This window comes from Talpa occidentalis, unplaced genomic scaffold (assembly GCF_014898055.3).
Source record: "Talpa occidentalis isolate TD23 unplaced genomic scaffold, MPIMG_talOcc4v2.1, whole genome shotgun sequence".
In the NCBI taxonomy this organism is placed as follows: domain Eukaryota; kingdom Metazoa; phylum Chordata; class Mammalia; order Eulipotyphla; family Talpidae; genus Talpa; species Talpa occidentalis.
In genome coordinates, this window is record NW_026555331.1 from 3,269,377 (window position 1) to 3,291,393 (window position 22,017).

Genomic DNA, 22,017 nt, shown 5'->3' on the forward strand with positions numbered 1-22,017 from the left:
GGCGGGAGCCCGGTGTGGACAGGCCCCGGGGGTGGCGCTCGGCCCCGGTTGCACCCGGAGGAGGGCAGCGGGCACCCCGTGGGCGTCCCGTCCGCGGCGGGTGTGAGCACGACTCCTGCCGGCCGGGCGCGAGCCGGGGCTTGGGCGGGGGTGTCAGCCCTGGGGAGGCCCGCGGGGCCTGAGGGCGCCCCCAGGGCCAGGAGGCGGGAGCTGGCTGGGCACCCACTCCGGTGCGCGGGCTCCGGGAAGGGCTGAGGGCGGGCCCAGGCGCAGGCCCCAGCCCACCCAGGCCTCCCCGCCCTTAGTGAAGATGGGGGCGCCGCTGGGCCCGGGAAACGAGCCCTGATGGCTGAGGCAGGGCACGCGGGGGACGGCCGAGGACGGGGCTGCGGGGCGCGGGGCAGGTGGGATTTCTGCTCGGCTCAGAAAACCCACTACGGAAAAGGCACCCGGCAGGGCGCCCTGGGGTGGCTCCGTCCCCGCTGGAAGGGGCGTGGGGGTGGGGGCCAAAGCAGGGCCCAGCCCTCAGGAACCGGACCTGGGTGGGGAAGCACCACGGAGAGCCGCGGCAGGGGGCGACTGGCCAGCTCCCCACCGCCCGCCCCGCCCCAGCTGTCCCCCCCTTCTCCCGCCCGTCTGTCTCCCCGGTGCCCCGACACCTGTCACCTGCCCCTCGGCCGCCGCTGCAGGGGCCTTCGGCTCAAGCGTGCAGGGCGCATCTGAGGCCAGCCCGGCCAGACCCAAGAGCCGCTGGCCAGACCCCTGGCCTCCCCACACGTGGGGTCAGGGCCCTGCGGGTGCAGGTGCCCTCTGGCCATGGGGCAGCGCACCTGAGGAGCCTGGGGCCTCTCTGGCCCTTCAGCCCTTCCCTGAAGCCAGCTCAAGGGCTGCAGACAGGCGCCTGCCCCAGGGCCCCCGCCCGCCGCCCAGGGACTTCCGCCAGAGACGACCTGCTGCGGCGGGCTCGCCCCCCAGGCCCTCTGTGCCCTCTCCCTCCAGGCGTCCCCTGTCCCGGACTGCAGGGGCTTCTTCGGTCAGCCCGACACAGGCCTCTGCGCTGCGGGAGGTGTCCCGCCCAGGCCGGGCGGCCGGCGCTGACCATGGCCCACAGGCTGATGCCGGCTCCCTGCCTTCTCCACGCTGGCCAGGGCCCTGAGCTGTGGTCGGGTGCCCCCGGGCCCCCATCTTCTCCTGCCCCTGCCCCTCCCGCTGCCCTGCGCTTGGCCTCCGCACAGGGGGGCTGCGGCGGCTCTGGGTGCCACAGGCAGGGGAGGTGCCGCTGCGGGCGTCCTGCCTCCTCCCGGCCCCACCCCCAGGCCCAAGGTCAACGATTCGAGCATCGACTGAGTCCGTCCAGCCGGGCTCTGGGGGAGGCCAGGGTGGACTCGGCTCGATAAGGTCCGTCTTGTGAGACAATAAATTACGCCCAGCCAGCGCCGTCAATAAATGAAGGGCTGATACAAACGTTGTCCGCCCCAAGCCCATCCTGGCGGCCGCGGGGGCCGCGGGGGCCGCGGGAGGAGGCCCGAGCGCAGGCGGCGGCTGCCCTGGATGGGGTCCCGGCCCCTCTCCGCGCCGTGGCTGGGCCGGGCCGGGGGCAGCCAGAGCCGGCGGGGAAAAGCCAGGAGGCGCAGCCTGCGCAGTTCCAGACCTTCACCGACAGTTTCAAAGCCAGAGGGTCCCCACTTCATTTGGGGAACGTTGGTGCTAAAAATCCTCCGCGGCGGACGCGGCCCTGGGAGGCACGGGGCCCGGGCCCTGGCCCTGCAGTGCCCGGCCCGCCCGGCGCCCTCCCACGCAGCTCATGGGCCAGCGGAGGCCCCGCCCCAGAGTATGGGGGGGTGCGCGAGGCCCCTCCTGGCTGGAGCATGACTTCCTTTGCGCATGCTCCCCGAGCCCTCCGGGGACCCTTCCCAGGCCGACGCTCCCTTGGGGGACCCGCGGCGGGGGTTGCTGGGACCCCAATCCAGGCCAATGTGGGGGGCTGCGGCCCCCAGGGTCTGGGATGGATGGGGACTTGGGGCCTCGCCCCGTCCCCCAGGCAGATGGGGAAGCAGCTGTGGCACCTAATGGGCCTGGTGACGCAGGAGGGCTGCGGGGGCTTCCGCTCAGCTCCTGCCCGGCGGGCCCAGGGGAGGGCCGTTCAGCGGCAGGAAGGGTCAGCCAGGCGGCCGGCGCCCACAGCGCCGTTCCTCGGTGGTTCCCGGGAGGGGGAGGCGAGGCGGGGAGCTGAGCTCTGAGGAGGCCGGGCCTGCCTCACAGGGGTGCTGAGCTCAGCGCTGCTGACCAGGGCTTCGGGGCCCATTAAAGCCCGCTGGCCGCCGCCGGCCACTGAGGACATCAGCTTCCCGCTGGGCTGTAGTTGCCGCTCCGCCTCCCCCAACGGACGCTCCACTCTCAGGGTCTCCCTGGCTTGCCCTGCCCTCCCTGGGGGGGGGCCCCACTGGACTGCCCCGCCTGGGCCCTGCGGGAGGATGGCCAAGTTCCGCGCCGGACGGTGGGGCCCGCTGCAGCAGTGCAGGGAGTTCAGGGCCCTGGATCGCCAGGAAAGGGTTCAGGCTGCGAGTGCACCTGCGGCTGCTCCTTGCCAGGACACGCTGGGCCCCCTGCCCTGCCAGCCACGGGGCCCGACAGCTGGGGGCCCTCCCGGCCGCCCTCCCGGCCGCCCTCTGCGGGGGGCTCTGTGGGACGGGAGGACGGAGGGGCAGGCGGCAGGCAGGGACTCTGCCCCGCCAGGGCAGGTCTTCCCCCACCCAGGCTCCCAAGGGGGGGCAGTGGGGACAGTGGCAGGGGGTCTGGGGAGGGGGCTCCTGGCTTAGCTGGCCAGCAGGGCTGTCAGCTCATTGGCGGGCCCCTTGCCACCCTGCCAGGGCACCGGGTCTTGCATATGGTGCCCCAGGCTGGAGCTGCGCCACCCCACCATGCTGGTCCTCACCTGACCCTACTGGGCTCGGGAGGGGCCACGGCAGGAGCGAGTCTGTCTGTCCAGGCTGGCCACGAGCGGTCGCGCCTCCCTGCACGGACCTGTGGCCAGGGCGTTGGCAGCGTGGCTGGCCCTGGGGGCGGGGCGGGTCAGCCAGCACCTGTCCTGGCAGCTAGGGCCAGGCAGGCGGGTGGGCAGGCTAGCTCGGCAGGGCTGCGGGCTCAGGCAGGCTCAGGCTGTGCCGTCCACCTCAAGGGCCCGGCCTGGCAGGTGTGTGTGTGGGGGGCGGCACCAGGGGTCCCTGTCACCTCCAGGGGGCAGGCAGGCTGCTCCTGGTACTGACTTGAGCTCCCCCGGGGCAGAGGAGGCGGGACCAGGCTGTGGCCTCTGACCCCAGCAGGTGCCACCACCGGTTCCAAGGAGCCTGCTGACCAGAGAAGCCTGCTCCCTCCTGCACCGCCGGCCCGGAGCGCCCCAGACCTCACCCGGACCCCCGCAAGCCGACCCCAAGAATGCCTGAAAGGCACGTGAGACGCAGGCCTGGTGGGAGCAGGAGCCAGGGACGCTGGTGGCGTGGGCAGCAGGGAGGCCGGCTCAGAGGAGGGCGGGGAGTGGGGACAGGGGACAGGCGTGGCTGTGCTGGGGCCACCGCTGCCCGGGTGCCTGTCGGCAGCAAGGCCAGGCCGCCTTGGGGCGCCCCCTCGCCCCGCCGTCTTCCCCCGCCGCGTCTCTCGCCGGCGCGTCTACCGGATGGATCTCCAGAGCAGGTCTGCAGAGTGGGGGCCGGAAGTCCCTGGAGCCAGGCAGCCAGGCCACCCCAAAACCGCAGACACGGCTTCCGCCCTGCCCCCGCCTGCACCGCTAATGAGTTGGGGTTTGACCCATGAGAGCCCAGCCCGCCGCGCCCGCGCCTGTCTGGCGGCAGCAGGGCCCGGAGCGCGGAGAGCAGGGGCCGTGCCCGCTCCAGCAGGGGCCGTCACACCCCTGGTCGCAGGCGGAGGACCCCGCCAGGGGCTCCCTCCCGCGGGGCTCCCTCAGGGGAGGGCCGGCTCCCCTCCCACCCGCGCTAGCGCCATGCCCGGGCCCCGGGGTGAGGGGGGGCTGGGCCGCCTGCCGAGCGGGGTCCTCGGGGAGGGCGAGGCGGTGTTGGGGGCCCCTCCGCGGCGGGGCCCAGCGCCCCGGGTCAGGAGCCCGAGCGGCGGCCGTGAGCCCCACGGGTGCCGGCGGGCGGGCCGCGGTGTTGAGCGCCGCTGGCGGGTGGTGGAGCCGCCGCGCCCTGCGGGCTAATGGGTTTTTGAGGCCAGATTGATTTTTCATTAATTTGGTAAAAATCCTTTTCCTCTCCCCTATAATTCTGCCTTAAAACGCTCCCCCTGACAGCTCGATCGGTCACTCTGGCCTTCATGCACATCCGGTGCGCCTGCGGGGGGCTGGGGCAGCGAGGGGCCCGCGCCCCCCGGGCGTCCGGGGAGACGCCGCGTTCCGCACGGGCCACCCTGCCGCCGGCCTCCCTGGGGTCCGCAGAGGACAGCCGGTGCCCGGGCAGGCGGGGGACACTGAGGCAGGCAGTGAGGTCCACCCCACAAGGGGGCGGCTAAACCTCTCTCGGTCAGGCAGGGGCACCCCTGGGAGGGCTGACCCAGTGGGACTCGCGGGGACCTGCCCTTGGGGCAACTCCAGGGTCTGCAGAGCAGCCCCCAGGCCCCAGCAGGGCCGGGCGTCCTTCTGGAGGGGATGGGCTCCCCCAGACTGCGGCCCCCAGGGGCCCTGAAGGTGGCTCCCGGCAGCTCCCGGAGCCCCCTGGTCCTGCACAGGGGCCAACCCTCAACCCCCTGCAGCCTGTGACTGCCCTCGGGGCCGCGCGGCCACCCCCACCTGCTGGGCGGCCTCTCCTGGGGGCCACGGCCCCTCCCGCCACCTCCACTCCCCGCTGCCCAGCAGCCCCTCCGCCTGCCCGTTCTGGCTGGGGGCAGCCCTCCGGTCCCCCACTGCCCACTCTGCATGCCCCTGCCCTTGGTCTCGGAGCCCCGGAGGTGCCATTGGGCCTTGGGCAGCCCCTCCCCGGCCGGGCACCTCCCCTCACTTCCTGACCCGCGCAGGCTTGCTGAGCCCCCGGGGTGAAGGTCAGGCCCGCCCCGGGCCTCCGGGCATGCCGGGTGGACACAAGGACGGGCTGCCCAAGAGGCGCGCGGCTGGGCCGGACGCTGCTCTGCGCAGGCTCCCAGCACCCCTGGGCCTGGTGGTCCCAGCCCCAGGGACGCCCCGTCCGGGCCCCATCAGCCTCGGTCTCCCCCGAGCCTCCGGGCTGGAAGCGTCCACAGCAGCGGACCACACCCCCGCCCCTCCCGGGACCCAGCGGCTCCCAGGCCGCTGCATCATGCCGACCCCCACCCCACGGGGCACCGGCCCCAGCTGAGTGTGGGCACCGGGCTAGTGAGAGTGGAGGTGAGGTGCCCCCCCCGGGAGGCCCTGGGGGTGTGTGGGGGGCCCTGCTAGGCGGGAGAAGCGGTTCTGAGCCCCTGGGAGGAGCCCGGTCCCCAGAGCCACGCCCGGAGAGCAGACGCGGGGCGGGGGGGCGGGCGCACCTCCCCAGGCAGGGCCTCAGCAAGACCCTCCGCTGAACCTGGGGGAAGGCCTGGGGTCTCCGTGGTGGCCCCCGAGATAAGTCCATCTGGGAACTGCCCTGGTTTGGAAAAAGGGTCTTTGCAGACCCTTAAATTACGGATCTCGGGTTGGAATCCGGATTCCCCGGCCTCCCCCACGGCCCCTGCTGGATCTGCAGGCGGCAGCGGCCCACGGAGGCCCGCCACAGCCGGGAGGGGAGCCCACCAGTCGGGCGGGCAGGACGGGCCTCTCGGGGGGCGCCCTCTACCCCGGCCTGGGAGCCCGGCCGCCTGGCGGGGACTGAGGACCGGCCCTGCTGCCCCGGCCTCCGGGGTCAGCGCTGCTGGGACAGCGGGGTGCCGCGCCCACGCCAGCCACCCCGGGCCTCAAAGGGGCAGGTCCTCGGCCAGTGGCGAGTCCCGGCTGCTCAGGGCAGGCACCCCCGGGTCTTGAATGCCCGTCCTCCAGATTCTGAGGCCCGGCAGCCTGAACTCCGGTCTGCAGGCTGCCCTGCCGCGCGGCCAGGCCCCCTGTCGGGCCTCCCCTGTACCCCCGCTGCTGCCAGCCCCTCTCTGATGGTGGGCCCGGCGCCCCTGCTGCCCAGGGGCCGGGGTCCACGCGTGGGGGGTTGGGTGGCTGTGGAGAACAGGGGAGACTCAGGCTGTCAGGAGGGGCCGGGTGGGGTGAGGGGGGTGCGGGGAGGGAGCACGAGGAGAGAGTTGGGAGGCGGCAGGGGGCCCGAGGGCCGCCCCCCACGCCCGGCGCTGGGCTCCGTCAGCATCTGGCGCTGCTGACCGAGGCGAAAGCGCCCCGCTCCCCGCGCGGTTTTGCTGGAGAAGCAGAAAGCCCCGCGCTGGCTGACCCCGGGCGCGCTGCCGCGGCCCCTCCTCGCCAGGCCCTCCGCTCGGGCAGCTGGTGTCGGCCCCGCGCGCCCCCCGCCCGCCCAGCCTCACCGCGGGGCCCCCGGAGAGCCGCCCCTATCCCCGCCCCGCGCTGCCCGCCGCACAGGGTTGGGGCCTCTCCGCGGCGTCGCGGCCGGGGCGCCCGGGCACAGGGTCTAGACTGGCCGCTGCCACGTCGGCCTCCCGGGCGGGCGGGGACAGCGGCCGCGCCCAGGCCCTCGCTCTGCGCCTTCTCCCCGGCCGGAGAGGGGGCGCCCCGCCGACCCGCCCTGCCCCTGGGCCAGAGCCCAGCTCGCATCTCTGGGGAGCCCCGACCCCACTGTGGCTGCCTGCTTTGATGCGCCCCGCGTGCCCGTGACCCCACTTCACAGGCCGTCGCGAGAACGCCGCTGTGGGGCTCCCGACACGGGCGTGGGGCGCGGGGCTTCCAGCGCGCTGGCGCGGCAGTGGGGGGCTGGTGGGCGGGGACAGGACAGCGCCGGGTTGCAGGGCCCTGGGGGCTGGGGCTGCAGCGGGAGGCGCCGTCTTTGGGGAGCCCCCCAGCTAACGGAGACGGCGCCTGTCCCCCAACGCACGGGAGCCGGCGGCAGGTGCGGGGCGCCGTGGCCCCCCACAGACGGCCCCTGTGGGCGGGTGAGCAGGTGCTGGCCTTTCTGATGCACTTTTATTGACCAGGTTAGAGCGCCAGGTGACCTTGGCGGGCTCTGCGGAGCGGCATCCTGGGAGCGGGGCGCCCACCTGGCCTCCCCGGCTCCGAGGCAGCGCTGGGTGGGGCGCCCACTTGGGGAAGGGTGCACTCTGCCCAAGTGGTCCCGCACCCCCTGCACCCCGACTCCAGGGCCCACCCCGGAAAGCAGGAGGGAGGTGGCAGGAGGGGCGGGTCCCGCGGGCGGCTCTGCTGGGGGACCCCGCGGGCGGGGCGGGGCCGACGCCCCAGAGCGCGGGGGACTCGGCCCCACGGGGCCTTCCTGGCTCTTCCCGCCCGGCCCGCCCCTCCCGCGCCCGCCCGAGGACCCGCCCGCCGCGCTCAGCGGCCGGCGGCTGCCCCCTGGCTGGGCTCGAGGCCGCGGGACCCAGCGCGGCCGACCCCCCCCCCACGCTCCCCGCCCGGGCGCGCCCCCCCGCTCCCCTCCGGGCACGCGGCAGCCGCGGCGGAGTCGGGGCGCTCTCGCCCGGCCGGGCGGCGCCGAGGGGACTCCAGGGCGGGCGCGCCGGTGCCCCCACGCGGGCGTGTGGGGCGGGGAGGGGCCGGCGAGCGGCCCGGCTGGGCCCGGCGGGTCCCCCAGCGAGCAGGGCGCTGGGCCCCCTGGGGCGGCGGGCCGCGCTAGCCGGCAGAGGCCTGCGGGGGCAGCGCCGGTCCTGGGGCAGGGTGTGGACAGCAGGTGCATCTCGGGAGGGAGGGGGCGCCCCAGCTGAAGGGCCTCAGAGCCTGCTGCAGGGACCCGGGTCCCCAGCCCCTCCCCGCTAGGCTGACGGCCCGGGCGCTCCCCAAACCAGGAGCTGCCCCTGCAGGGACCAGCCACCTGGTCTGGAGTCTCAGCCGTGTGTCGGGGGTGAGGGGGACCCCCGTGCGGCAGTGGCCCAGAGGCACCCCCACGGCCCTGGGCGGGCGGCAAGGCGGCCTGGGGTCCTCCGGGTCAGGCAGAGCACGGGGGCCCAATCCTAGCCTCCGGAGCACATGGGGCCCTGGTGTGGGGGGCCCCAGGGGAGCCCCCACTCGGGCTGTGGGGCAGGGGACCCCTCTCCTGGCTCTTGCCCCTCCTGGCCTTGTGGCCCCAGCCGAGCAGGGGCCCAGTGCCGGGTTGTGCAGGTGTGGGCGGGGCCCAGGTGCACCCCTTCTGGCTCCTCAGGAGCCTCCCAAGGGCTGGCCGGCGGTCCCCCTGCAGCTGGACAGAGAGAGGGAGTGGTCAGTGCTGCTGGCCGGCCAGGGGGTGAGGAGAGGGGCGCTCTTGCCAGCTTGCTGCTGGCCACTCTGGCTGAGGGCTGCAACCTGGGCCAGGTTCCCCCGTGGGCAGGGCTGCGGAGGACGGTGCGCAGGCGGCCTGTGGGCAGCTCAGCCCGGGCGGGACTCACCCTGCAGGGCGGCTCGGCGCTGGACAGCAGCGTGGCCACCTGCAGGCTCACGCCCTCGGCGCCCGCGGCCCTCAGCCGGGCCACCACCTCCGCGTGTCTCCACCACTTGCACGGCTGCCCATCCAGCGCCACGATGTAGTCTCCCCGCTGCAGGCCGGCCACCTGCGGACACACGGACAGGTCCTCCGGGGCACCCCACCCTGGCCATGGCCCCGCCCCCGCCGCGCAGTGGCCCTGGCCCGCCAGGGGGCTTGCGTACCGCAGCCGGGCCTCCGGGGGCAACCGCCGCGATGAGCACCGGGGCGTCTCCCCGCAGGGTGAAGCCAAAGCCGCCCTCCCCTCGAGCCACGTGGACGGGCCCCACCAGCCGCCACCGGTTCTTGGCTGAGAACAGGGAGAGCGGCCCCTGGGAAGAGGCCAGAGGTCAGAGGTCAGAGGCCTGGCTGGGCTGCAGCACTGGGAATAACACCCCCTCTCCCCCCGTCAGGTCAGTCTGCGTCCCGGGACAGAAGCCATTGTGGGGTACACATGGGCTTGGTGGGAGGGGGGGCTCAGCTGAGCTGAGGGGGCAGCAGGCTGGGGGGAGGCTGGGGGGGGGTCGCCCACCAGCCGGTGGAAGATGTCGGCCGCCTTTGCCTGGGAGAAGCTGGGGGTCCTGACCGCCGGCCTCTGGTGGGTTTTTGCTGAAAGCGAGAAGGTGACGGAGGGCAGGGCTGGGCCTGCTCTGCCCCCAGAGCCCCGAGGGGCGCAGTCCGCGGGAGGGGGGGCTTGGGGGGAGGGGAGTGCCTGGGTGGGGCGCGCCGCAGCTGCTCACGCTGGATGTCGGGGGCTTCGGGGGCCTCTGAGAAGTCGTCCTCGCGGTCCAACTCTGCGTGCTTGGTCAGTGCGCGCCGCAGCGCCTGGGCCAGCACGGCCTGCAGCGGGTCCACCCTGCGCAGGGCCCGGCCCGCGGCGTGCAGCCGACAGGCCTCCTCCTGGCCCAGGACTGCGCGCCGCAGGTGGGCCTTGCCTGCGGGGACGCGGCGTCACGTGGGCATCCTCGTGGCTCCCGCGCTGCCCGGCCCTGCTTGGGCCTCCCCGACCGGCCACGCACCCCCGCCTCACCCAGCCTCCTGCGCTCCTCGGGCTCCTGCGGCAGCGTGGGGTGCGGGGCCGTGGACTGGCGGGGGCCCCGAGGAAGACCTGCTGCAGCGGGAGCTCTGCCTCGGCCACTGCGGGGTCAGGGAGGGCGGCGAGGCCCAGCCCGCCGAGAGGGCACTCGCCGGCGCCGTCACACAGGGCCAGGGCCGTGTGGTAGTGGGCCAGGGCGCGGAAGTACTCGGCCTTGACGAGCGCCAGGGTGGTCCAGGACGGGGGCGCGTGGTCGCGCACGGGCCCCTGGGCCATGGTCTGGTGCACAAGGCCGTAGTCGGCTGCCACCTGCGGGCGCCGCGGGGAGGACGGTGGGCCTCGGGAGGGCTCCCCGGCAACTCCGCCTCGGCCCTTCCTCGCCAAGGGTCCTGCCCGCCCCACAGGGACCCATGGGCGAAACAGCAAGGCTCCCGTCCTCCCCAGGCGCGCCTCCCTGCCCCCTGCACCCCAGCCCCACGCGAGGGCCTTGCCCACCATGCGTGGCCAGTGGGTACACGTGGCCCCAGATGCTCTAAGGGCCTCTCCTAGGACAGGGGCGCTGCCCTCACCTGGGCGGCCTCCTGAGCCAGGCGCAGCTGGGCCGGGCCATCGTGGGGGTCCGCGGGGGCGGACAGCACCAGGCCCTCGAAGACGCACTCCTGGGCCTGGGCCAACATCAGCCGCTCCAGCAAGGCCAGCCAGGCGGGGCTCATGTCCGGGCTCGGCGCGTGGGAGAAGTTGTCCCTCAGGAGGCCGAAGGCTCCTGCCGGGAGGGCGCAGCGCATCACTGGGGCGGCTGCCTCCCCTCCCCCTCAGGCGGCACCCTTCCCCCAGAGGGCCCAGCACCCCGAGCATCCCGCCTGTCCCAGGGAAGGGGTCCCTAGGAGCAAGGCCCACGCAGCTGGTGCACCCTGCGCCGGGGCGGGGCCTGGGGCTCTGGAGCGGGGCTCAGGGCGGGCCCCACCTGCCGCCTGCTGAAAGGCCTCTGCGGCTCGGCGGGCGCCCGCGGGGCTGGAGCGGTCCTGGCGGGCGGCGATCTGGGTGTGCAGGGCGCCGATGTTGAAGAGCACGCTGCCCTTCTCGAAGGCCAGAGCCTGCTGCTGAGCCGGGAGCCCGGTGAGCGAGTCGTACCTGCGGGTGCAGCAGCTGGGCTGGGGCCGCCTCGCCCCGGGGATGGCCCCGCCGGGGGGTGGCCAGGGCGGCCCGCGTACCAGTGGAAGCGCAGCCCGAGGCTCCTGCTGGGGGCGGCGAAGCGGGCGTCCAGGAAGCTCAGCTGGGTGTAGTAGGTGGAGAGCAGCCGCAGGCCCCCCTCGCTCCGGCTGGGGGTCTGCATGGCCTGCGGCGCAGGAGCTGCTGGGCCCCACTGGCCCGCCCACCCGCGGCCCTCCCACCCCGGGAGCCCAGCGTGGGGCAGCCTCCCCTGGGCCGGGTGGGCCCCGCCCGCTGCCCCAGGAGGCTGAAGGGTGCAGGGAGGGACAGCCGGGGCCCTGGGGAGGGGGTGTGGGTGGCTGGCAGTCGGGGGAGCTGGGGTGGCCCATCTCCCGGGGGGGGGGCAGGAGGGCCCACCTGCCGCAGCTCAGCCAGCTCCCTGATTTCTGCCTCGTAGGAGGCGCCGTCTTCTCCGAAGTGCCCCGAGATCAGCTCCTGATGGGGGGCAGGTGCTGGCTTTCTCTGGTGTCTCCCCCAGAGGGGGTCTGAGGGGGAAGGCCCTGGCCCTGAGAAGGGCTGGGGGGCCCCACGCTGTCCCTGCTCCAGCCCCCTTGGCCCTTCGGCTGCTCACCAGGCCCTGCCAGGGCCCCCGCGCAGCCTCAGTGGGAGGCGGCACCCCAGCCAGCAGGACCTGAGTGAGAGTCGAGGCTGTCACCGTCTCGGGGGCCCAGTAGGGCAGCCAGTGCTCACATCCATCCCGGGGCGCCTCTCCAAAGCCCACCCCCAGAATCCCCTTCAGCCAGGAGGGCCCCAGATCAGGCCCTTCCTTCCTCGCAGCCTCAGTTTCCTCGTCTCTTCAACGAAATGGCCAAACTAGAGCTGCCAAGTGCCAACCCCCGCTTCGTGGCAGGACGCACCGAACACTCACTCTCAGGGGCGTGGACCAGTCCAGCTCCCTGGTCTCCTTCAGCCCCAGGGGGATCATGGGGACGGCGGCGCCTTCACTGGAACCAGAAGTGCCTGGTCAGGCTGCGTCCAGTGGCCCTGGGGTCCACCCGCCCAGGCCGGCCTCCTCCGCGTGCCCGGGGCCGCTGGCCCGGCCTTCCTCACACACCCCTGGGGCGGGGGCCCGTCCTCGCGGCCCAGCTCTTCCAGCTCCTCCTTCAGCAGCTGCAGGCTGCAGTTGACGTAGCGCAGCTCCTGGGCCACCGTCTCCCTGACGCGGGCATTGCTGGTGGCTCTGGGGGGACCGGGCTGTGGTGAAGGCCACAGGCAGGGGGACGGAGGGCCTGGCTTCCCGCCGCCCCAGCTGCCTGAGCTCTGGAGCCACTGGCCCAGGCCCGCAGAGCGCCTGAGTTGCAGGTGTCCTGGCGCCCTCGGCCACTGCCCTCCACAGCGACCAGATGGACGGGGGCCGCGCTCTGGCCTTTTGCATGCATTTGGGCCTGATGGAGGGGCCAGTGGGTCCCCAGGAAGGCCAGGGGGACTCTGTAGGCCCCGCGGAGCCCTGTCCTGGCGCACAGGCCTCACCAGGAGGGGCTGTGGAGGCGCGGGGTGGGGGTCTGTGCTCATGGCCAGGGTGCTGGGGACGCCCGCCCCGCTGAGCTCAGCTGGGATGGCGCCTCCTGGGGACGCTCTGCTGCTCATGCACCTGGCCCTGTCCACGCCCCCTGCCGGGCCCACCTGTAGAGGTTCTCAGCACCCGCCCGGATGCGCAGCTCCTTGTTGATCTGCTGGTGGATCTGGGCCCTGAGGCTCTGCACGGGACCCAGCGAAGGCGTCCGCGCCAGGAGGTCACAGTCCTGTGGGGATGGATGGGCCCTGTCTCGCCTGGCGCTCAGGGCAGAGCCCTGGGGCTGGGTGGCCCTGGACCAAGGGGAGGGGTGGAGGCCGTGCGGGGAGCAGGGAGGGCCTGGTGACCGCTGGACCTGAGACCACACAGCAGGCGGTGGTGGGCAGGCGGCTGGGGACACTCAGGCCAGGAAGGAGGCGGCAGGTGTGGAGGTGAGACCCGAGAGAAGGCGGGCCAGTCCCGTGGGCCGGGATCTGCCCGGCCGGGAGGGGGTGACACCGGCAGCCAGCTCGCCCACCAGCACACCGCCTCCCTGCCCGGGGTGCCCAGCCCCTCCTCAGAGGTGCAGATTCTCTGACTGCTGGGTCACCCCAGAGAGATGCTGCCCCGTCCCAGGGGGAGACCCCAGGCCAAGGTCAAAAAGCTGGGCCACAGGCTCCTCACAGCCGCTGCCCACCTGCAAGGAAGGCCTCAGCGGGCAGGGCCAGCCTCCCCGCACCAGTGCATGGCAGTGCAGCTGCCAAGTCCCTGCAGCCACGTCCCCCGGCCTCCGCCTCCTCCCCTGGACAAGGGCCCCCCACACGGAAGCCTCTCCAGGGAGGGTGAGCAGCCGCCCTCCGAGGGAGTGGCCGGGGAGGGGCAGGGGCAAGAGTGGCTCTCTCACTCCCTGGACTGAGGGTCCCTGGGGATGTGGGTGCAAACCGTGCCAACTGCCTGCCAGCAAGCCCGGGACAGCCACAGCGGCGCCCCTCCACCCCAGGCATCGCTGCAGCAGTCGGGAGTCCGGGGTCAGGGACGCAGGACCCGGCGGAGGCTCCAAAAAGGACAAGGCCCGCGGCGGGTCCTCCACCCCTGTCCCGGCCCCGGGCGCTGCAGCGCCAGCCGGGGGGAGCCCCCGCGCGCAGGGCTGTGCCCCAGGCAGGCTGAGCAGCCCCGAGAAAAGCGAGGGGGAACCACAGGCGCCAGGAACACCCGAGCGCTGGGCCCGGGGCCCGGCCGTCGCGGACCGGCGGGGGAGGGCCGGGGGCGAAGCACTGGGCTCGACCTGCCCCTCCCTCGGCGGGGCGGCGCGAGCCGGGCTCCGCCCCCCCATGGGACCCCACAAACAAGAGGGGAGCCCGCGCGGGCGCCCCTGCTCCGCAGAGCCTCAGTCTCCGCAGCGGTGAGCCCGGCGGGCCCCTCGGCAGGCGACGGGGCAGCGAGCGGCCCGGGGTCCCGACGCGCGCGGCGCACCCGGAGCGGCCGGGCAGGCGGCGGCAGGGGCGGGGTCCGGGACCCCTCGGGGCTCCCCGCCCCGCCTGGAGGCCGCACCCACCTTGCCGTCGCCGCCGACCGCCCGCGGCGGCGCACCCTCCCGGCCGGCGGCCCGGCCGCCCTCCTCGGGGGTCATGGCCGCCCGCCGCTCGGGCGCGCAGCCTCCAGGGCGCGGGCCCCGCCGGGCGCGGGCCCCGGGGCGGCCGGGGGCGCGGCGCCGAGACAGCGCGCGGCACCTGTTGCTGCCCAATCGGCGGCGGCGGCGGCCCCGACGGACAGCAGCGCTGGCCAACCCGCGCGCGCGAGAGGCGGGCCCCGAGGAGCCCGCCCCGCCCCCGCCGCCGGCGGAGCCGCGGGGACTCGGTCGCCCCTGGCAACCGGCCGGCCCGGCGGGCGCCCGCGGGGGCGCGCCCTGCGCATGCGCCGAGACGGCCGCTTGGCGTGCGGCGAAGGGTGGGGGGGAAGGGAAGAACAAGGCGGCGCGTCGACCCCGCGAGCCGCGAGCCCGGACCGCCGGCCCCGCGCCCCCAGCAGCCGGGGCGGCCCCGCGACTGCGCCCCGCGCCGCCCCGCGCTCGCCGCGGGCTGTTCGGCGGCCCCGCGGCCCGGCCGGCGCGGCGGGAGCAAGGCCCGCTCTCCCCGGTGGGCGCCCGCCGCCTGCCCCCGGCCGCCGCCTGGCACGCCCCGCCGCGGGAGCGCCCGCAGGACCCGCCTGCGGAGCGCGGCCTCCAGCTGCCCTCTGCGGACCTGCGTCCATGTGCCCGAGCCTGCAGGGCCGCCGGGCGCGGCCTCCTCCTGGCCCGGTCCTGCCGCCCCGAGGTGCCCCTGGGCCCGCTCGCCTTCCCTGGGCCCCCCACACGGCCAGGCCGCGGCTGCCCTGGGGCCCTCTGTCCTGACCCCCTCCGCTCAGCCTGGCCGGCCCGCCCCTGCACCCCGACCTCAGCTGGGCCCCTGGGCTGCTCTGCTCCTGCAGCAAAGGACCGAGACCATGTGGCCGGGGGCCAGGGAGGAGGCAGCGGGTGGCCGGCACGCTGAGCCTCCTGTGGGTCAGGGATGGCAGGCCCCACTGGCCCAGCTTGGTGACCCCAAGACACAGTAAGGGTGCCTGTCAGAGCGGGCAGGGGAGGGCTGAGGAAGAGTCTGAAGCCTCCCGGTCCCCAGAGCGAGTCAGCAGGTAAGGCTCGATTGAAATAAAATCCCAGAGGCAGAGAAGGCAGGTCAGGGGCGTGCGTTCGGTGGAGGACAGCTCACGAGCCTCGGGCGTTGTGGAGGGGCTGTGGGTGACGAGGGGGCCCAGGCGCCAGGGCTTTGCAGAGTGGGGAGCTACACCCCTGCTGCAAGGCCATCCCAAAGCCCGCTTCTTAAAATTGGGATGTCTAGAAATTGACAAGATCTCCAAAATCATACAACCATGTAGAAGTGAAGAGACAGTTTTAAGTAAGGTTTGAATTTCAAACAAGTTCAAACACAAACTCCCATCACCTGAAAAATAGCACGAAGGTAAATAACGTTATGGAAAATGTATGGAATATAACCAGAGGGAGCTCTGTAACCCGAGGAGAGTTTATTGCTAAAAATATGTATAGGAAATAAATTATCCAGATCGGAGGAAAGTAGAAGGAAATCACTAGATGGAAAGTGACAGCACTTACAGGGGGAAAAGCTGAAAGATTTGGGGGAAAGAACAAAGTTGATAAATCCCAGGTGGCCCGTGGCAGTGCACCCCTCTGACCTAGGCTGGGCTCAGCCTGGGGAGGGAGGTGGCTCTACCCCCTGTCACCGCCACTGCCTGTGATTTTCAAGTCGCCTAAGGAAACGGGGCAGGCACACCCAAAGAGCTCATTTAAAAATCCAGCAGTGGGTCTCCCCGGCGGCGCGGCGGGTTGAGTGCAGTGCTGTGAAGCTGTCCGCAGCCTCTGCAGGGCGGGTTCAGATCCTGGCCAGGGAGATTTCCACATGGCGCGGCAGACTCTCCTGTCTCCCCGCTGCTCCCCTCAGCAGTGTTTTTCAGTCAGTCCTCCTGTTCTGCTCCCCACTCTGTCTCTGGTGAATTCTCTCACCTTCCTGCGCCTCTGGCCTATACCCCAGCTCTTGTATAATTAAAAAAAAAAAAATCCAGTAGCTATTTAATAAGGCAGTGTAGAGTTTAACATCCAGTCAGAACTGGTCAGAACCGGTTTGGTCCAGTCTCAGTAGTTAAAAAGAATCAAAACAGTTGCGACTGGAAAGCAGGTTCAAACCAGTTCTGATCAGATAAAACTGGCCCAAACCAGATAAAACTGGTTCTGACCGGAGAAAAATATAAAAACCATTTCAGACCAGTTGTGACCAAATAAAGCTGACTGGCTAAAACTTGGATCGAGCCTTTTCTGGCTGTCTGGCCTGTTCTGGCTGGGTCAGAGTGGTCTAATCACATTCAAATATGTTCTGACCGATTCAATGGAGTTCTGGTAGGCTCAAACCTATTCTCAGAAATGAAAAAGTTTTAAAACAGAACCAGTTTAATCTGGTTTGAATCAGCCTGATCAGGTCTGAACCAGTCAGATCCCATCAGAACCAGTTACAGCCAGTCTGAGCCAGTCAGAACTGGTCTGAGCCAGTTAGATCCAGTCAGAACCAGTTGGTCTGAACCGGTTTGAGCTGGCCAGAACCAGTATGAGCCATCAGAACTGGTATGAGCCAGTCAGAACTGGTCTGAGCCAGTTAGATGCTGAGCTGGTCAGAACCAGTCAGACTGGTTACAGTCAGGTCTGAACTGGTTAGATCCAGTCAGAACCAAGGTTACACAGCTGGTATGAACCGGTTTGAGCCAGTCTGATCCTGTCTGAGGCACTCTGAACTGGTTGATCTGTGCTGGCCTGAACCAGCTTGATCTGGTATGAGCGTTTTTGGACTGGACAATAATCCAGTCTGAGCACAGCTTGAATCGGTCTGAATGAGTTCAAACCAGTCTGAACTGGTTAGATCTGGTCTGAGCTGGTCAGAACCAGTTTGAGCCATTCAGAATTGGTTTGAGCTGGTCTGATCCAGTCAGAACTGGCTGACTCTACATTTCCATATTAAATTAGCTACTGGATTTTTTTTTTCATGAGCTCTTTTGGCTAATTGCTTAAACCTTAAGCACCTCGGATAAATTGTCCACCTCATGACAAGTTTTTTCTTGCTTGTTTGGGAGATAGCTTAGAGGGGTTTTGTTTTTTTTTCCTACCGCATCCTCATCAACATTTGTTGTTTCTTTTTTATCTTTTATCTTTTTTTTTTTTTCCGGATGGATCAAACTAAGCTCAAAGTCAACTATAGCAGGTTGAGTCCTCCTAATGCTGCCTGACTCCTACTGGGAAAGACACTCCCTTTTTAAGGACTTTAATCTCTATCACATGTGCAAAGCACCTTTTTACCTTTTGAAGTAATAATTCAAGGATTCTGGGAATAAAGCATAGACATCTTGCTGGAGGGGAGCCTTACTGTGCCACCACGATAGTGAACACAATGCCCAGGTACAGGAAGCTGTCAAAAATTTACATCTTATTTATCAAATATTTCAACAATTTTTTTCCACTTGAGATACAATACTTTATTGAGATACAAAAGGCACAGTCCTCTTTTTTAGCAATCAAATCATGGTTAACAATCAAGTTATGGGCACAAAAATTTCACTTTAATAATATTGGAAGTTATCCTACAAAACTGAAGATGTCAGTATGTAAGCTTCTTTTGAAACATCTATTTCAGAACAGCAAACCCTAAATGGTGAGAGCAGGCAGAACAGGTTTTCTCTGGCAGAACTGGTTTTATCTGCTCAGAATTGGTTTGATCCGTTTCAATGGGAGCGAGCGTTTAAGCCAAGAATATGGACAATTTCTAGAAACTGAAAAGGATAAGGAGATGGATTCTTTCCAGAGTTTCCAGAAAGGGACACATCCCTGCTGACACCCTGCTTTTACTCAGCGAGCCTCTTCAGCTGTGGGCTTCCGGAGCTGCGAGGGAAAATATGTTTACCTCTCCGTTAGGCGTGTAGTAAGCTGCACATCACCTGTCTACACAGCGTTAGGAAACGGATGCAGGTATTTTACTGGCATCTTATTTAATCATTTTAGTAACCCTAGAAGGAGGGAGCTAGTATTCTTTCTAAATCACAGACAGGCAAATGAGTTGCTGCGGGTCTGCTCTGGGCTGCCCAGCTAGCAGCGTGGAGGGCGAGGCCCTGGCGCCAGGTGCAGTGACTCTAGAGCCAGTGCTCTTAGAGCCGACCTGCAGATTGTTCTAGGTGAATCAGGAGAGTTTATTCCTTTTCAAGAGTATAAAATATGCACCATTTTTGGTTCTGGTTCTCTGTAAAATGTGAACCTTATGAGTAGCATGAAAAACATTTCTGTAATTTACGGACTTCAATTCCATCTTGCATAGGGAACGTATCGTCCTAGGAATTTAAACAGGATTTGTTTTTTAATATTTGAAGAATCAGCACTTAAAATGATCTGGTTCCCACGGAAGCCACGGTCATACCCACGGTGCCCGACGACCTTTCCCGCGCTCTGCATTTCTAGCGTTGGTTCCGTGTCTCCTGCCTCCTCCGGACTCCACACGCCCCCTCTGCTTCAGCCACGCGGAGGGACTTGAGCCTCACCCGGCTCACACGCTGCCGTGTCTTACGTCTCGTGTCCTCTTTCTTCCACGTTTGGCCGGTCTTGAGTGCCAATGGCTCGTACTCCTCCGCCTGACCAGCCTGCCCTCCTTCTTCAGGGCCCACCCTCGTCACATTCCTCTGGGAAGCCGCCCCGGCCGCCCCACCCGAGCGCACCTCCCTCCAGGCCTCGGCACCCCTCCCTCGCCCACCTCCCACGGTAGGCCCGTCGCTCCCACTGCCTCGGCGTGCTTTTGCCTATTGCATAGTTTTGGGGGCTGCTGCTGCAATCGACCAAAGCAGGTGGATTAAACAACAGAAACTGGCCGTCGCCGCTCTGCCCGCTGGAAGCCCGAGGTCAGGGTGCCCGTCACGCGGGTTCTTTCTGAGCACCGGGAGGGAGACGAGTTCCGTGCCGCTGCGCTGCTGATGGGGTTTGCTGGGGATCTCGGGGGTTGCTTGGCTCTTAGCAGTATCCTCCCCACCTGCCTTCGCGATCCCGCGAGGTTGTTTATGACTGTGTCCACATCCCCCCTTTAACGCCGGCAGTCCTGCGGGCGCCCTGGCCGGGCCTGCTCCGGCGCGGCCTCGCCTCGAGTCCTCTGCAGCGCCCCGGCACAGCCTGCAGCGAGCGGCTCCGGCCACAGCGACTGTCTGAGCTGGAAGGAAACACTCCCATCCTCGCGGCGGGTTCGTGTCCGACCTGGTGCTGCGGCCAGGCGGGTGGCGCTGTGTGTCACGGGCCCCAGCCTCGGACGCCGCGCAGCAGGGGGCACGTGCCGGGCTGCACCGCGCTCCCACCGCCTAAGCCAAGGCCCACCCATTCCGCTGTGGAAGGATATTGGGGTGTTTACAGTTTGGGGTACTATAAATAGTGCTGCTGTGAAGAACCCCGCATGCGGCTCTCGGCATCTGGAAGCAGGTGGTGTGGGCAGGCGGCCGCAAGGCGGCTGCGGCACTTCCCTCTCACCTCACAGCTTGCCTGGACGAACAGATGGCAGCCAGCGGGGAGACGGCGCGTGCATGCCCGCACTCGCCACCTGGCGGCTCAGCTCTGCAGGGCCTCGGCGGGCTTGGGGCATCACGGGCCGCTGCTGCCCCCAGAGCCCTCGCCGGCCTGGAGGGCCTGGAGCCTGGGCCGCCTGCGGCGCTCCCCCCCCCTTCCCTCACCCCGCGCCGCCCCTGCTGCCAGCCCCGGCCAGCTCTCCTCTCCCCCGCAGGGAGGCCGGCCGGAGCCCAAATGCGGAGGGCGGGGCAGGCGCGTGTCCGGCTCCCATGTCCTGGCTGCAGGGCGAGGGTAGAAGCAGGGCAGGAGCAGCCTCCAGGGGCACCTGGGCAAGCGCCTGCCCGTGTGTGGTGGGGTGGGCGCAGGGGGCACTCACAGAAGCTCCGGCTGGCCTGGCCACAGCAAGGACAACTTTAAAAGGAAGGGAAAAAGAGAACAGGGGGTGAGGAGGTGAATTTTGGGGTGCAAAGGCAGCGAGACGGGCAGCAGCTGGAGGGGCCACCAGGCAGCAAAGGGCCTTTCTCCGTCCCTGAAGGGCCGCCTGCAGCAGGTGTCAGAGCCCGGGCTCCCGCCCAGGCCTGGGCAGCAGCTGAGGAAACCTGGAGGCCGGATGGTCGCTGCTTGCCTGGGGCGGGGCCGCGCAGCGCCGTGGGGCCGGGGAGACGGCTGGCTGGGCCAACAGGGAGATGCCCGGCTCCGCGGGTCCAGCCTCTCCCCCCTCGGGGGCCTGGTGGGACACGGGCCCTGGGGTCATGCCCTGCGCTGAGGCTTTGTTTCCATGTGTCTTCCGGGACAGGGTGGAGGAGGCCCTGGGGAGGGAGGGAGGGAGAGGCACCTCGAGCAGCGTCCACGGGGGCGGAGACCAGCTGCCGGGCCTCGGAACGGGTAGCAGCTGCGCCAGGCGGGGGCGGCCCAGGAGGCCACGGCGCGAGAGGCGTGGACCGCTGGCAAACGCCATCAACAATTTCGGGGTCCTGAGTGTCGTTCACCACCTGGGAGCCCTGGCGCACCAGGCTCCCGGAGCGGCGGCCAGCAGTCCCCCGGCCGTCGGGGCCAGGACAGGCCCCTGTGGTCCCTCCCGCTGCCCCGTGGGGGCCTCCATGGCACCCAAAGCCCACGATGCCCTGGAGCCCGGGGGAGCGCCTGTGGGGGGGAAGGGCCGCCCGCTGGCCTCCGGCGAGGGCTGGTCACTGTCCTGAGTTTGGCACAGTGGCTGCCCAGCTGGGCACTCTCCTGGACATTTGGGGCGCAGCGGGCGGCAAGGACCCCCCAGGTCGGCCCAGGCTCTATGGGGCAAGTGTCTGGGAGCACCTGTGGCCCCACCTCGAGTCCTCCCCATTCCTGGGGGGCCCGCGCCAGCACCCGGCAAGGACCTCTGCAGGGGCTCCTGGGGCCAGCGCCGGGCAGTCATCAGTGGAGGGTGGGGGGTGCCGGCAGTCCCCAGCCGTTAGGAGGGGGCAGCGGGGTGAGCAGGGAGGCCTCTGGCCTCCGGCCTGAATTCTAGTTACAGGCCCCGCTGTCCGGGGAGGGCGCCTGGTGAGAGGTGGCGGGGAAGTGCTGGGGTCTGTGGGGCCCAGGGGCCAACTCAGGGGGCGCAGAGGCCTGCGTGGGGGTCCACGTGAGGCAGTGGCCACCACCTGGGCCCCTCCTGGGTACAGAGTGGGTGGGTGCCGGGGAGGGCTACCCTGTGCAGCCGGCTCCCTGGGGGGATGGCCTGAGGCAGACCCCTGTCCCCGGAGGCCCGCTGGAGAGGATGGCCCCTCCCACCGCAGGCCCCCCGTGCACCTCCCTCCTCACCCTGCGCAGGCCCCCGTGCCTCCCCTCCTCACCCTGCTAGCTCGGGGCTTTCTCCAGCCTCGGGGCGCCCTGGCCCAGCTTGGGTGGCTGCAGCTGCTCCTGCCGCCCCTCCCCGGGCACCGCGCTTTCCCGGAGAAGGGCCTGGTGGCCGCTCCCCCAGGCGGGCTCCGGGTCCTCGTCCCCGCAGGGACCACGCGGGAGGCACCGCCCCGCGTGGACTCCGCTCCGTGCTCGCTGGGCGGGAGCCCCTCCGGCGGCGCCGGGGACAGTCCAGCAGCTGGTGGCCTCCACCGGCCGAGCAGTGGGCGCGGGGGCAATGGTCAAAGACGCCCGTGGGGGTCGCCGTGCGCAGCTCTCGCAGGTGTCACACTGATAGGGCCGCCCCTTCCAGGGCCCCCCAACACTGTCCGCCGAGCCTGCCTTCGGGGCGACGTCTGGCCCGCTGTCCTCATGGCCACACTGCCCTCCGGTGTCCTCAGGACAGCCGGCCCCCGGGGGGCCCTCTGGGCCCGTGTCCAGCTTCCTCTAGCTCAGCGAGGCCAAGGGGCCCCGGTGCCCGGGGAGGCCTCTGGGACGGTCCTGGTACAGTCTCCATGGGCTCCCTGTCTCCCGGCCTCCCCCACCGGGGCGCCCGGCTGCTGACGGATGCCCACCCGGGAAGGCCGCTCGCGGAGGCTGGAAGAGAGAGGGACGCAAACAAGTTGAGACACATGAAGCCGCTGACCTCGGAGGCGTGGCGCCGAGGTGGCGTGCCCCCTGCGGCTGGGACAGAGGCGACCGCAGC

At 69.8% G+C, this 22,017-nt stretch overlaps 1 protein-coding gene across 1 annotated transcript; it reads right to left on the minus strand.

Moving 5' to 3' along the window:
- Positions 1–7,778: 7,778 nt before the first annotated feature.
- On the minus strand, positions 7,779–13,943 carry RHPN1 (rhophilin Rho GTPase binding protein 1). The gene is given in 15 exon segments (XM_037507422.2): positions 7,779–8,315; positions 8,503–8,664; positions 8,762–8,908; positions 9,109–9,185; positions 9,317–9,511; positions 9,607–9,648; positions 9,651–9,921; positions 10,182–10,375; positions 10,577–10,743; positions 10,824–10,948; positions 11,179–11,256; positions 11,690–11,765; positions 11,876–12,001; positions 12,445–12,563; positions 13,869–13,943. Coding segments are annotated over 15 exon segments (2,103 nt in total). The 3' UTR covers positions 7,779–8,066.
- Positions 13,944–22,017: the final 8,074 nt, after the last annotated feature.